The 16,248-nt window shown below is 37.7% G+C and overlaps 1 protein-coding gene across 1 annotated transcript in view; it reads right to left on the reverse strand.

Annotated features, from left to right (window-relative positions):
• Positions 1-1,466, reverse strand: part of LOC108572644 (octopamine receptor beta-3R-like) — a 4,858-nt gene extending 3,392 nt beyond the window's left edge. The window contains exon 1 of the mRNA XM_017934904.1: positions 822-1,466. Within this exon, the coding sequence (XP_017790393.1) occupies positions 822-1,466 (645 nt within the window). The remainder of the gene's footprint in view (positions 1-821) is intronic.
• Between the last annotated feature and the right edge of the window lie 14,782 nt (positions 1,467-16,248).

A 16,248-nucleotide genomic window follows, 5' to 3' on the forward strand; every position in this document is an offset into this window, starting at 1 on the left:
TTGCTGCTGTAATCTTTTCGACGAAAGTGAAATGTGCGGTTAACGAGGTGATGAAATTAAAAGTGTGATTTATAGAGAATCGATGAACGAAAGAATAATGTGTTTATAATGAATCAACGTGAATATATATATATAGGTATCAGATATTTCATTTTATTTTTATTTCTATTTTTAAGCAATAAAAGTGTGATTTAAAGGATACCTGTATTTTTCTGAAAAATCAGTTGACAGTAACTTAATGCATCATAAATCAGATTTTATTACACTGAGTTTACTGGTTCGTAAAATAAATATAAAACCAGTTATAAAGGAGCCGTTTTCCAATCTACAACCTTTAATGAATGTAGTGCAAGCTTTATGCACATGATCACTGTCTTCAGGTTAATTTACACCGATACTCATTAATATTCTTCATAGTTACTGGATACAGTTGAGTTTGTGTCAAATTATTCCTTGGTTCAACTATTGAAGTCAATTTGACATAAATTAACTAGCAAGTGCTAGTTGTCTCTAAATTTTGTATACTATTTAACTATCAATTACTTAAGCCCAACTCAAAATGACTCATTCACATATTGCGTACACAATCCAACTATCTCTTACAGGCAGCAACAACTTCAACTAATTAAATCAATTGCAAGTTTCACAAAATTCCACTATACAATCCCAATGAAGTACGACTGTACAATGCAATTGTACGAGAGCTTTTCCGCACTATACAACAATACGAAACTCCTTTCAAAACTTACAAAACTCCAACCTACAAGCATCTACTACAAACTATTAAAACCATCAGCATGATTAAAACGAACCCAACTCACCTCGGGATTCTTCAACATATAGTCCAAGTGTTCCTGCGTGGTGTACCAGCCCATGAATATCGGTATGAAACTGATCAAAGCAGGCAGGATCCACGCGCTGCCCAGCATACACCCCACCGTTCCCTGTCTCATGATCACAGTATACTCGAGCGGGCTGACGATCGCGTAATACCTGTCCACGCTGATGCAGCACAGGTGAAGTATCGATGCGGTGGAGAAATAAACGTCCAACGAGTTCCACACGTCGCACATGAACCGTCCGAACAACCACTTACCGCCCGACAATTCCGCGGACGCGTTAAACGTCATCGCGCACATAGCCACCAAAAGATCGGCCGCTGCCAGGCTCACCACGTAACAGTTCGTCACCACGCGTAATCTTCTGTGCCTTCTAACGCTAGCGATGACCAACGCGTTGCCTAACACAGCCGTCGTGATGATACTGCCCATGATGATGCCCTTGATCACCACTACGAACACATTCACGTTCTCAGGCAGGTTCTCTACCGTGGGATTCTCCACAGGGACCGAGGTGACGTTGTTGGCTGCGGTGCTGGACGAGGTACTCGCGTTACTCGGAGGCGTTGGAGTTGGGTCCACTCGGCTGGGCAGGCTCGTCGTCACCGCTGCCATTACGTTCAACATGGTGGACAAAATGTCTGCTGCACCCCGGCTGCTTTACTCGGTCATGGCTTCAGGGATCGCCTGACCACGTTGATCATGATTAATTACTCTCTCTGTTGTGATCTCTGCTTCCCTTACACCTGCTCACGGTACTCGTGTATAGCTGATCCTCTGGTGAATATAGTACCCAACTATACTGTTTCCTGTCTCGGTTGGGACCTCTGTTTGCTATACTCCGATGAGTAGAGCGCCCAACTCTATCGTTTCCTGTATTAAATGTGGACTCTGCTTGCCTTACACCTGGTGGTCGTGTTCGTGTAAAAGTGACGAGTAGAGTAAGTACTCTGTTATCTCTTGGGCTTCTTGGACCTTCTTGATGGAACTTGACGACTGAGATTTTTAGCAAACGGAAACGTAGTCGTTTGATTATTCAGGGTACTCTTTGACGAGGAATATGTGGTCTTTTTGGGCCCTCAAGTAGGAGCTTCTTTGCGAAGCAGATGTTTTGATGTGCTTGTCAGCATGATAGGTGATCTTGGTCGATGGATGTGTACACATGAAGATCGAAAACGATCGTCGAATGTCCATTGTTAGCCAAAGTGCTCCTAGGTGTGTTTGGTTGGAACATTGATCTCTGATGTTTGTAGAAAATGTCCATTAAGCTGTTTCTTTTATGAAGCTCGTTCGTCCAGTGTTTGCTGTCACGATTACGCACGGAACACTGTGTATAATTAGAGTCCGATCTCTGGGATGTTGTTCGATTCGTGTTGCACAGCGGCGGCTGCTTATCGAGTTAAACGAAAGCTATCGAAGGCATTAGCCTAATCCCGCTTGCTTCTGATTCAGAGCGCAGTCCCTGCAATTCAGAGATACACGTAATCGATAAATTAGAGCTGAAGAATTGTACTCCTTACGCGATTAAGTGTAATTTAATTTGTCTGGTAATTATTCCATTTGCTACGATCAATGGAAACACGTGAAATATATATCATTGTCAGCTACTGTTACATAGTAGTTCACGACTTTAAAAAAAAAAAAAAAACAATATATTACCTAAAATTATATTCTCAATGAAAATTGAAAACAATTTCTAAGAGAATTACAGTTCCCGTAATCAAGACTCGAAAATTACACTTTCACGTGCCACGTTGAATTTTCTAATTTCTACAATATTTAACATAACACGTGTTTCAATTTTTCCAGTTTTTCCAACTCTCTTTCGTTCTATATCTCCTTATTAAAATCAATTAAAGTTCAAATATTACACATCGACGGTTTCTGCAATCCCCTTTCAAACTCGAGGTCGCTATTAACCCTTAATTATTCATGCTATTCAGTCTCATGTATGTAGGTACTCGTTTCGGGTCATATTGGCTCGAGAAACTCAACTACAAAGGAGTCTACTTAAATGCGTTACGTTACAAGAAATAGAGAAACAAATATCATTATTCACATTGCTGTGTACTTACGCTGAAAGTTACATTTACTTTTTCCAACTCAGAAAAAAAGCGACTTCAAAGGACCAAAGCATAAAATCAGTAATTAAGGGTTAACTCTTCACTGACCCATTACTTCCAATTTAAAAAAATTTTCAAATTTCTACTATTTCAAAAACTTATTCCAAATTCTCCCTAAAGGCCATCAAAATGGATAATTAACAAAGATTCTCGTAGAAAAATCTTTCCAGCGAACGTGAAATTCCTGCGACACTTGCCGCGACCCATTTAAGCATGCATTCGCCCAAAATATTAATCACCGAATTCCATGTGCACGCTGACGAGGTGAGCGATTAAAGGAACTGCAGTTGCGCGTTGGCAATTTCATCGGATCCACGGGCTGCGATATTTCGAGAAAACGATGCGATAGGTAAAGCAGGAAGCGAGATAATCCGTGTAGCGTGAACCAGCTGACAGTTCGAACCGGAAATGCTGGCTTACATCTTTCACCAACATTCTCCCTCCTACGAAATTTAATATTCTGATATTAAACTTTTCAGGGAATGCCTCGAGACAGCTCCTGACGTTCATAAGCGTTTCCTCATTGTTGTGTTTATGACGACTTTAAGTGGATTTGTTTGAATGCCCCGCCATTGTTTCTGGGAATATTAACGAGACTTCCGAATAAGCAATTGCTCCTCTAGAATCTAAATGTTACTTTAAAAAGTGAAACACCGTGGAATATCGCGAATTTTCGTTACCTCAATTTTGCAGAAATAATGGACGAGTAGCGTAAAGTAATCAATGAAACTTTAAAATATTAAAAAAACAAATATTCCAAGAGGAGTAGGTAAAAACTAAGTGTCGACACAAGAAACTAAAAAATTCTTTTCCTCAAATTTTTCTTCATCCCATTCACAGTCTATTTCACGTCCAGTCTTCAATTATCAACAAAACCAAAGAGAACCACTCGTTTCCAAATACCATCTTTCATAAAGAAACGTTATCTCCTCGAAGGAAAGATCTTTCTCCTCACAAGACGTCCAGGCAATTTTCAACATCTCCAATCCGAGTGGCAGAAGAACGAAAAACAAACTTTTGACATATCGTGTTAATAAATAACTAAAAACTTCTTTTCCTCAAATTTCTCTTATTCCCACTTATAACCTTCGTTTCCAGTCTTCAATTATCATTTCCCCGCAAAAACTGCGAACCATTCGTTTCCAAATATCATCTCTCATAAAGAAACCTTACCCCACGGAGGAGAGATCTTTCTCCTGGCAAGACGTCCAGGCAATTTTCAACAGCTCCAATCCGGGTGGCAGAAAAACGAATCGCCCCATTCGCATCAGAACAAAGGGGAATCGCTCAGGCTGGTAAAAAGAAATCGGAAGAAGCAAGGTACAAAGAATTACGAAACCCGGCTGGTGCAGGCTTCGCGGCGCAACAGCTGTGTGAGGCCGCAACAAATGCCTTGTTCAACGTCGCGACAACTTCATCCTTCGCGGACTTCCGTTACAAATTGCATCGATGACAAATCACCCTATCTCGACGCCCGTTCCCACAACCATCCTTCTCACTTCCCTCTCCCTCTCTCACTCTCTCTCTCTCGCTTGCTCGTTGGAAAAAACGTTCGCGGGAGCCTTAGTTTCTAGTTAAAAAGTGATTGCACCAAGATGGAGCTATTTGCGAAGAAGATTACAAGAAGGCTCGGCGGAATTACGCGGCGTGACGATGAAATACTTTTCTCCGTCATCGTGGGACGAGGAGGCGCGTCGCGCCGCATGTCAGCGAATATAATGAAAGAGCCAGGCGAATTCTGGACTGCTGCACCCTGCTCCGCAAGACCTTTAATTACAATCGACGTCGACGTGGCCGGTGGTACACCATGTGGAAACTGTATTCAAGAGGAAAACAGGGTTAACAACATTTGCGAGGGGATATTTCACGCTGCATAACCGCAATTTTGTCGGTCGTGTGTGTTGCTAGGGGTTGTCCATGCTTCCGGGTTCACGGCATTAGCTCGAGCGGTCACACACTGCAGGCAACTATAATATCTTTTCGTTTCATTAGACAATAGCAATTTACTAGCTTGCCTGCAGGCTTAGTCGCTGGGACCAGGAGTGACATAAATCCTGGGAACCTCCAAAGGGCAAATTGAAAGCGGTTTCACATTTTACCAACGTCGGTGGGCCTCTTCACTTCGACAAAGTCTAGGTCTTGCGGATATTCCACGAACACTTTCTCCAGTGCACTCCAGCCTCAAAATAGCGCGCTAAAGGTGAAATGTCCTCTCATTTCTCGATGTCCGGGGAAAACTGATTGGTGGTTTCGCCAATCAGGGTGTTCCAAAGCGATTCAGAGTCTCCATGCACAGGTACCAGGAAAACTTCGACAGATTCACTCCAGTATCCAAATAGAAAACCAGGGCCGCTCACAAAGTTGCAAAGGAGCGATATTCCAGCAATAGGCCACGCCTACTTGAGCAACGAACCTGTGGTGGAGCACAACATATGGTATGAAAATGCCTAAATACCTACGAGCCTACCATCCCTCCACTTTGTTTCTCACTCTATTTCGACAGTCTCTGCTCGGGGCAAAAAAGAGCGCTCTTGCTCCCGAAACAGCTGCCAAACCGTCGAATTAGCCAAGAGACTTATTCAGTACATCACCTAGACCTGAGTCTCACACTACTGTACATAGAGTGCAGATAAATTGTCACTAGTACTTTGTGCTTCGTACACCAAATGCTAATTTTGCCCCAATTTTATCTAGCCTGAACGACATCGGTCAACCACAGGCATTAACATGTGTGTTTCTGTAGATGATCTACCGAGCTCTCCGATGATCTACCCATTCCATTTTGGTCTTCTCGTCAGGTAAAAAAATACACAGAATTGTATCGTTAAGAAGCAAAATGTAGCAGGTAAGAAAGATTGCCTGATACTTCTGTTGTGGTCCTCTACAAACCTGTAAATCTATCGATCTCTTCTGGAAACATTATCGTCAATTATGTTAAACTTGAAACTTGAACGTCATTTTTACAGAACACTGGTTTAGAATATACGTCAATTTGCAAAACTCAACTTGTATTTCTTATTAATTAGCGGTTGAAAACAGACGAACGAGAGAATTTCTGGCTCTCGTTAGAAATTAATGATGATTATTTCTTGGACAGACGTGCCTTAAAATATACGTTAGCTTGGAAAATGCAATTTGTAACTTCACTGGGAGTGGGGATGAAGAATGACATGAACATTGGGAACATTATGAAATTTATTTCTCTCGTTGGACTAGTTTAAGTGCCCACTGCTTGATTTAGGACGTCCAATGGTTTGGAAAATACAATTCCTGTTCTTCCTGTTACATAATTCTTTCGGAAAAGGTTCAAGGAAGAGAGTAACGTAAGCAATGTAGCCATGAAAATATATTTTTTCCATTGAATTTTATTCGGTATAACTTTTCGTATTTCCGAATATTTCCTGGATTCGATGTAATGAGGTTTCTATTGTTTCAATTAAAAGTTGCATTATACAACATTTAGTATCAAAATTCTCAAATTAGTCAACGATTTGTCCATAAAATGAAAATTTTCTGCTTGGTAGAATATAAAGTGTAATAAATTAATAAAATCTACCAAATTGATGGTTAGAAACAAACGTTTAGATCCACTTAAATCATCCATAATAGAATAATTCTACAATTTATAAAGTATCACGAAGTTAAGTAAATTTTCTACTGTCAACATGAGGACAGAAAATAGCAAGAATAAGTCAAATACCACTATGAATCCAAAAATTCTATAACAAAGCAACAATCCACAAAATACAGATGCTCTAAACATAATCAATAACCACCCGCTATACCTACTCACTTGATTTCACTTACTCTGCGACTTATTTTCTACTTCTAAAACTGGTGGGTTCATTAAAAGGACGCACTTTTCAAACGATTCTAGAGACAAAGGAAAATTCACAGGTTGTTCTGAAAGCAATTTCTAAAAGTGCCTACAAAGAGTCTTTTCAGAAGCACAGAAGTCGTTGGCAATGATGTGTAGGTGCTACGGGGGACTATTTTAAAGGCGTCCATTTTAATTTAAAATACCTCTTCATTAACGAAGTTTTATCAGGCTAATCCAGGTATTTCTTCACCAAACCTCGTACATTTATTAACAAACTCAAAGTAATCTTACGACGTGATAAATATAAACAGAGCTGTCTGATTTTCAAACCATTTTTTTTCTTATTCAAAAAAGGCATAGACTCGTAAACAACAAAAAGAACCCATTTGCATAAATTTCTTCGCCTGGCTATCATTCTCGGGTCTTCAATAATTCACGTTCCGATAGAGAAAAGCCTTTCATCGAACGACGCGTACATAAATCACAGGGAACCCTTCGCACAGAAAATATGCCGGAACAGCAGATCATCCTAAACGGTCCAAAACAGTCCTCGACAGGATGTCTGAACGTTCCAATGTCCGTAGGCGTAGCACAACTTTTAATCGGTACCGTATAAATCCCGCAGAATCCAATCTCACGACCGAAGGATCAACCTGGCACGAGCGAGATAGAGAGAGAACAAGGGGACAGTGTGCAAAACGAGTGGAACTTGTCGCCCACACAGCACGTGGACGTCAGAAAAAGAGAAGGCGGCGACAGAATGTGTGCCAATCGATAGACGTTATTCGGTGTGTAAAACCACGCGGGATAGATCGTAGAACAATTTCAGCCAACGGACACACGTTTCACGATCCTCGTAGCGTGGCATCGTCGTTGACGTCTCGATCCAACCTTTACGCGCTTCGTGCTTCCTGTTTACGTTCCACTGGGGCCAATTTCCTCCGGCTGGACGTGGTCGTGTCGTGCCATCGACCGGAATCTCGCGGAAACGAATTCTCCTCGTGCTTAGAATGCTTCGTTCGTCTCTATCCGTCTGTTAACTTGTTTTAGCGTTTGTTATTTCAAACGTAACCGTCAATGAAATCGTCCCAACCTCCTCGCATCTGTGTAGAGAAACTCTACGACTTCAAGCATTATTCATATATAGGGTGTCCAAATTTTTTCCAACCAAACTTCGCCAGTGTATTCTACAAGAACAGATGAGAAGAAAATGTTGTATAAACGTAGATCGTTTGAAGCTGCGTTAAAAAGTTACAATAGAAATAGGAAATACGAAAAATGGCGCTGGTTGAAATTACATTCAACGCCTTTAAGATGTTCAGACGGTAAAAACAGCTCGCATAAGCAAACTATGTCTAAATGTCGTTGATCTATTCCTACTTTGTATCATAGCAACCTCAAGTTCATTATCATTCCCTTCGTATTCCGTATTTTGCTCTAAATTTTTTAATAAAGCTTCGAAAGACCTATGTTCATATAACATCTTTTTCTTATTTGTACCCATAGGATATACTGGCAAAGTTTGGCAAAGTTTCCCAAAAAACAACTGGTACACCCGGTATGTAGTACCGCAAGAATATTCACATTTTCTCTACGCAGTTTTAACGTACACGAGGAAAAGAGTTATAAAAGCGTTTCAATAGTGTGTGTTGACTATTATTTGGTAGAAAATACTAATTAAAACTCACAAAAAAAAATTGTTCCCAACAACTAAGCAAGAACAAAACAACGCGACACTGGTTAAGTAAATTCTGCAGAAAATCTGTGAACTGAAAATGTGAATGTCCACAGCGAACGTGACAGAAAGAACGTGAAAGAGTAACGTGGAAAGTGAAAAAGAGGGTAACTATACAAACAGAACAGTTGCCATGTGTCGACGGTATTTTCACCGAGCGAAACGGCAAAATTTATACCAAATCCATTATTTTTTCTCTCTCTTCCTTAGGCAGAAAAGTAGGTTGGCCGCGTTTTGGCGAAATGAACAGGGTGTTAATTAACGTTGACCTGGCAAGATTCAATTTCAATTTTACGGCATTCGAGCCGAAGGCAATTTACTTCCGTGAACGAAAACGGAGGAGCGAAACAGCATTTTACACGGTTTCGTTCTGTTTAATCCAAGACAAACGGAATTCAGTTGCCCGCCCGTTCCCTTTTCTCCCCTTTCTTGTTTTCGTAGAATGAAAATCGTGTACGGCTAGAATGTCATGAGAAGGAAAAAGACTTTCTACAGGTATAAATGCGTTTCTTTTCGCTTAATCACATGGCATGTTAGCGTGACTCTGTTACCGAACACATTTACATGTATGAATAAAATAGAAGCTCGAAGGAACGACGGTTCGTACGACTAATAACTGTGCGTTGAAAATATAATTTTCCTTCTCCTCTGGAAAACGTTCCTCTTCGTTTTTCTGCCATAATTCATTGCTTTCATCTTCCTTATCAATCCAAGAATTTCTCCAGGACAATTTTCTTTCCAATTGAATGTTCCGAAAATTCAAAATTCTTCTGGAGGATTTCATAGATTGTTTTCACAAAATTCCATAAAATTTCGTAGATTTCATAAATTCTACCAATACACGTTGTGTGCAAATTCAACGATTTATCTCTGAACTTTTTACTTCGAGTAAAAATTGTACGATCACAATCAGAATTCTATTGAGATGGATGTTCAACTTTTTACTTGAAGAACAATTGAAGTTATACTGAATTTACATGATTTGTGTCTTCGAATGTTTTTCGATTGCAACTAAAAACTAATTTTCAAATTTTCGTCTTCCAATTCTTTCTCGATTACAGCTAAAAACCAATTTTCAAAAATTTCTCTTGAAAAATGAAACTTCACTTTCGTGTAGAAAATAATACGAAGAAAATACGAGTGAATAGACGAGCCTGACCCATTTCAGAGGGTAAAGTGTGTCTAATTAAATGATAAAATGGGACAGATTGCATGTCTTCTCTGAAGCCGCTCCTCTACTACGTAAGATATTATGCTAATACATGGTACCATATTATATAAAGGCGGATATAATTTATTTAAATTCCTCGTGCAACAGATGTTGCTTCGTTGCAGAGGCAGGAACCCTCTGTTCTTTCGCGTTTCTTGCCTTCTTCGTTTAATTCGGACATGCATTTAGCAGGATGAAGAATTAGGACAACGGAGGTTCCAGTCAGAGAAATTATTTTTCTGCCGTGAGTTATAGGCAAAAAGTATCTGCTGGGCGAAATGAATTTTACGCTTTAATGTTATCCCTCGAGATGTTTTATTCATTTCTGCTGGAAATCGAATAAATCTCTCGATATGCTTGTGTAATTACATGTGAAATTTAATCAAATTTTTTTCCTCTTGTTCTATTATTTTCTTACACGTCGTTTTTTTTTGTTTTTAGGAAATGAAAAATAAATCGAACGAAATTAAGATGTAATCTGGATATCTTCGAATTGTGCAATTTATTTTTTCAGTTGAAAAATTTGAAAATTCCTTTGAAACTGATAACCATAATTTTAGTGATTAAACCGATACTAATTTCAGTCATTATCTCAAAAATAGTAAGCTGATTGTTCACAACTGATAATACTTAAGACACTATCACGAAAATTTTATGCGTTTCCTCAAAATCTGGAAAATAAAACATTGACCAAAATTGAAAATCAAAATAAACCAGTAATCAACGGAATAAAATCGTAAATTTCACATCAATAATCATTATATCCAATGAAAAAATAATTTCACTAATTATTCCGGACAATTATAGCCCAAGCATTCGCAGAAAGCCTTGAATTGTCCGAATGTCACAAAGTACATTTAATTAAATAATTATTCCAACACAATTTCGACAATTACCTCACCAATTATCCCAATAACTAACTCACAAGCAAGCGCAACAATTATCTCGACAATTACCGTTATTATTTACAGGGTGAGAAAATTCGCTTCGGAATTTCATAAAGTACATTTGATTAAATAATTATTCCAACACAATTTCGACAATTACCTCACCAATTATCCCAATAACTAACTCACGAGCAAGCGCAACAATTATCTCGACAATTACCGTTATTATTTACAGGGTGAGAAAATTCGCTTCGACAATTATCCCGACAATAATTATCTGACAGAGAATTTCGGCGAAATCTTCAGTAACACGAAAACTGACTTAAATACAAATTCATTCCCGTAACGCGAACAAATGTTCCCAATCGTTTCACGATTAAACAAACGTCCAATAAATTGTCCCACAATCAGCAAAATTATCTCATGAATTATCTGTGCAACCACGCAATTATCAAGCTCCGTGCATTTCGCGAAACGCGAATCTTCGCGACGCGTTATGCCGTACCGGAACCAAAGTGGCGCAGGAGAAAGATTTGTGGGCACGGAGCTGCGCGAAAGTTTACAATCCGACGCTAATTACCGCCAGCAATTAGCACGCTCGCCGCCACGGGGGTGCGTTACGCCTCCTGGATACCAAATGAACCGGAACAATTGCCGATTGGACCGTCCTTGTTCTCCCCTGACCGTTGTTTTCCTCGATTGCATTCGCGAAATAACCGAAATGCGACTATCATTCAAAGGGGCCGGCTAATTTTCTTTACTCGATTGTCAAATTCTATCCAAAATTGTGGTACGTATAACGTATAAATTCAAGGAACGTGGTGAATTCGAATATCTTTTTCCTGTTAATTGAGATTTAAAGGGGTACACCACCTTAAAGTTTGGTAATTTTTTTCATGGATAACTACTAAACGAAAAGATTCAATTTTTTCTGTGGATATAAACATAACTTTCGACTTTCTTCTCGAATTTTTGGAAAGTAGAAATATTACAAAATGGAGGAGTTATTGGGAAACATCTTCTGCCAGAACATCGACTGCTGGCCCCCATCGCCGGCAAGAATTGGAAAGTCTGAAATCAAAAATTCTTGTTGACTCATAAATAAAAATGTATTATCTATAATATAGCGTAAGATTTTAAAAAAATAATTATTATCATCGAAATGATGGCAGTTTGAAGAGGAAAAACCACTTTTTACCGAAAAGTCAAATTCAAAAGTTTCTAAAAAATTAAATAATCGACATATCGAAAAAATTTTAAGTTACGTTGTAGGTAATACATTTTTACTCATAAATCAAAAAGAATTTTTTATTTCAGACGTTCCAATTCTTGCCGGCGACGGCGGATAGCAGTAGACGTTCTAGCAGAAAACGTTTCGCAGTAAATCCTCCATTTTGTAACATTTTAACTTTTTAAAAATTAGAGAAAATAGCTCAAAGTTACATTTTCACCCTCTGAAAAAATGGAAACTTTTCATTCGGTAGTTCCCCGTGAAAAAAATTCCCAAACTTTTCCCTATTTTTAGAAGCTTCAATTCGAATATTAATTTCATCTACTTAAGGGATTTCTATTAAAAATTCTAATTATAATTTACTTCATTATAATAATGAAAATATTTCTGTGAAGATATTGAAAGTGTATATGTAATACTACCGGAATAATTTCGTTTCAATAATTCTGTATGATATTGGAACGAATTCATTAGGAAACATTTTTAATAATTGATTGAAATTAAAGGGAACACATCTCGTACCAATTTATTTGCAAATTTAATGTTTATATTTCCGACGGGCACAGAATCGAACATTGTTCATTACATCCTACGATTTCTATTTATTATCGAACACAGATGGGAAACAGCACGAGAAAAATAATACCTTCCCTTTAACTCTCCGATATGTCCGCAATTTTTATGGATTTCTATATTTATGTAACGATCAGACTCAATGGAATACGTAGCTCGATACGTAATGGAATATGTTACGTTAAAAAATTATCAAATAAGGTAAAATATAGTGAAACACGACGAACCGTGATAAAATAAAGATAAAAATAAAATAACACATAAAAGAGCGAAAAAATATAGGAGAAAAATATTCATTTCGAAGCAATTAAAATGAATTTTAAAGATACGAACGTCGTTCCTTACATTTTATGGAAAAATATTGCAAGAAATGCATTAAATGAACAATTTGCAATCTCTGCAGAAATTCCATTATATTTTCGTTTGTGGTTCTAAAGTGAAATTCTTGCAAGTTTAATTACATTCCGCGGTTTGAACTGTTTTCGGTGAAAACTCAAAAATCGAAAACATTCACAATGTAACTTTCAACACAAGTGATACGTGTTGATTGAATTGCAAAAATATTTGGTAAATAACACGGGAAAATATTGATCATGACATATAATTTCTCTAGCAAACCAATTTTATAAACGAAATAAAAAATAAAAAAACTATTATCTCTTGTATTTATCTACATCGTGTCTGACAACAGTCATCTGTTTTCCCTTACAGTTTACCTCTCTTTCCTTTCCACATTTTATGTTTCTTTCGTGCAGCTGATATATCAATTCATTCAACCACACTTTACTATTTCTAACCATAACATTCAACATACGTGTTAAGCATAATTTTTTTCAAACAATTCCTCACAATGATAAAAAATGAAAACTTACTAAGAATTTCTCAAGATGAAAGCTTATCTTCAAGATTACACTGAAATATATGAAATGTGAAAAATTGCATTTTTTTCGCTTTCGTGATAAGAACAATCCCTAATCACAAAATCACTAATTTCACAAATATATCGATACAAAATTTTCAACAAAATTTCTATTTCCACTAACTCAATTAAATCCTCCAATCAGGTTTCCATTACTTTCTTCACTCTCTTCAACAAATTCCTATTATTTCTTACTCTCCGCCTTTATCTTATAACAGCAGAGTCGTATTTTTTCAGCGACGATAGCGGCGTTAGTCGTTGGTGCGACGTAAATACCGAGAAAAATCGAGGAACAATGACACTTGACCCCGAAACCTATACTGGTAATAGACGATTGCCAATGAAAAGTCTCGGGACGACTGACACGGCCACGTTGTGCATAGACAATACCACAATCGGTGCATATTCTCAGCATTGTAAGAACGTGACCATGTATACGTAACCATTTAAATTTTTAACCTGGAAAACGGGCAAACAAACGAACAATACCAATGTTTGCCATCGAAAAATCCTGCTATTATTTCTCTACAAAAAGCACGATTTCCTTGAACTTTATAAAAAACTGTTTCGCACAAAAGTTCAACTATATTTAAGTGAACGAAAGTTTTTCAATCTACTGTACACAAACATCGCATTTTTCATGATTCGTTCTAATAAAAAAATGTAACCCTTCGAGACTTATATATGCAATGCACACATTTTCAAGCAATAAAAAGATTTGCCGTGGCCATAAACTTACGTAGATATTAGTATACTTGAGGAAAACATAATTTTTATATAATTTAGCTTAAAAAAATAATTGCTGTAGTGACGAAGTATTTGTTGGAAAGAATTAAACAGAACAGTAGATAATTAACATCTCTGAAAAAAGTACCGATAAAGAAACTCTTGTTCGTGAAACTTATGCACACTTAAGTATACTTCAATTTTTGTCGAAAATAATTCTCTCTACAGTTCAAAAAGAAAGTCTTGAAACTTCGAGACGAAATTTATGTGGGACACCCTGTACATCTTCTGCCTACCGAACAATTTACCTAAAGCAAATTGATCCCTTTTACGAAAACGCTATAAATTTTCCCCGTAAAACGTTCTCTATCGTTACACGTTCTGTCTATTATTTTTCGATGGAAAACGAATTGATAGTGAACCGAAAAATTGGAAAAAGCAATGTTGACACGTTGTTAAGCTCGCAACCGGAAACGAAAGGGGGAATCGTACAGAGCCAATTCGCATTCCTGGCGATGTAAAAGGTCAATAGTTACACCAATAACGTCGACTGGCCGCGAAAAATTTCCCCTTCAATTTCTACCGGGCGGAAATTCGAAAAATGAATGTTTTACACCTCGCACACCTCGCTGAAAAACTGAAAACTCAAACGTGAGAACATCCCTCATTTCGGCAACTGATTCGTAGTTTACACGCGAATGAAAAGAATAATCCTCGAAATCATCGTTTTGCATTTCGCAGGTTTCGCGATATAATAATTCCCGCGGGCGGAAATGACGTTTGCTATGCAGGTTCATCTAAGAAATGTTCTCCAGGGCTACTAGCAATTCAGAGAATGCTTGTATCCAGATTTCACGGTTTGTGTACTTGGAAGATTAAGCACTTCAAAATTATAATCGCTCTACATTTTACGCGACTGCAATATGAGAGATGCCGCAAGAACAGTATCTCGTATTTTACAAACAAAAAATGAAACAACCTGTTTTCTTTTTTTTTTCTTAATTGCAACATGTGATTCACATTTCACCTGTTTCGAAATATTACGAAAAGCGGTAAACAGAGACTTGTAATCTTATTAGTACAACTGAAAAATGAACCAACGAAATTAATTTTAGAAATGAACGTCGTTTAATCGGTATGTTTCTTTTTTTAATTTCCTTTGACAGAAGATATTAATGGAAAAGCGAGCGGCTCAAAAACGAGTACATTAAGAGAAGAGGAAATTACCCCAGTTCCCATCTATGTAGACAGTAAGCCTAAGTAGCACTGAGTACTTAAAGTACAATAAACCCTTAAGTACTCAGCCAACAAAGCTTTACCTGCTCGAGGTAAAAAGCAGAATAGGGACGGGATTCTATTGGAGCGGAAATGTATCACGAAGAAAATTGCCAAATCTTGGAAAATACGAATTAGGTTGATTCTCAAAATCCACTTGGCCCGTAACGAAAATACCCGTCGGTCTCAGGTGCTTCTGAAACAAGAGATTCTTCCAAGGAATACCCCGCATTTCACATGCATAGAAGTAGAACGTAGAAGCTGTATACCACAGACTGTATACTTGAGGGAAGAAAATTCCTCTTTCACCTACATTTTAAATGAAATATTCATACAGGATCACGGATTTGTCCATTGTACAAATACTAAGTTTAACTCTTTTCGAAGGAAGTGTTCAGAATGACGCTGTAATTTATTAAATGTACAAACATTCGTAATTCTTATTATTTTCAGGAATATTTTTTAAAACAACACACAAAGTTGAGGTTTGTACATTCTTATAAATGATTTTGTTGAGAAGGTAAAAAAATTGATATTCCTTGTCTATCAACATTCATTCCCCTCACAAAAGACACTTTATTCTATTAATTTCTATTTTAAAAAAAAACTAACATTCACATTGAGACACTGATTTGTCGAGAATCTAAAAAATTGCTCAATCCCTACAGCTCTATTAAACTCATCAAAGACAATTTATTCGATTCGCCTCCATGAAAACCAAAACACCGATCCATCAACTTCCCTCAAACTTTTCAACATTCCTACAACTTCTTCAAACATTCCTCAAGCTTCACCCCCGTCAAAACAATCACATCATTTTGACCCCTCGACATATATTCACACCTCAAAACACCACTTCCTCAACAACATAAAAATCATACCCTCCAATCTCCTTACAAACCCTCACTCA

This window comes from Habropoda laboriosa, unplaced genomic scaffold (genome assembly GCF_001263275.1).
Source record: "Habropoda laboriosa isolate 0110345459 unplaced genomic scaffold, ASM126327v1 scaffold22, whole genome shotgun sequence".
NCBI classification, from domain to species: Eukaryota; Metazoa; Arthropoda; class Insecta; order Hymenoptera; family Apidae; genus Habropoda; species Habropoda laboriosa.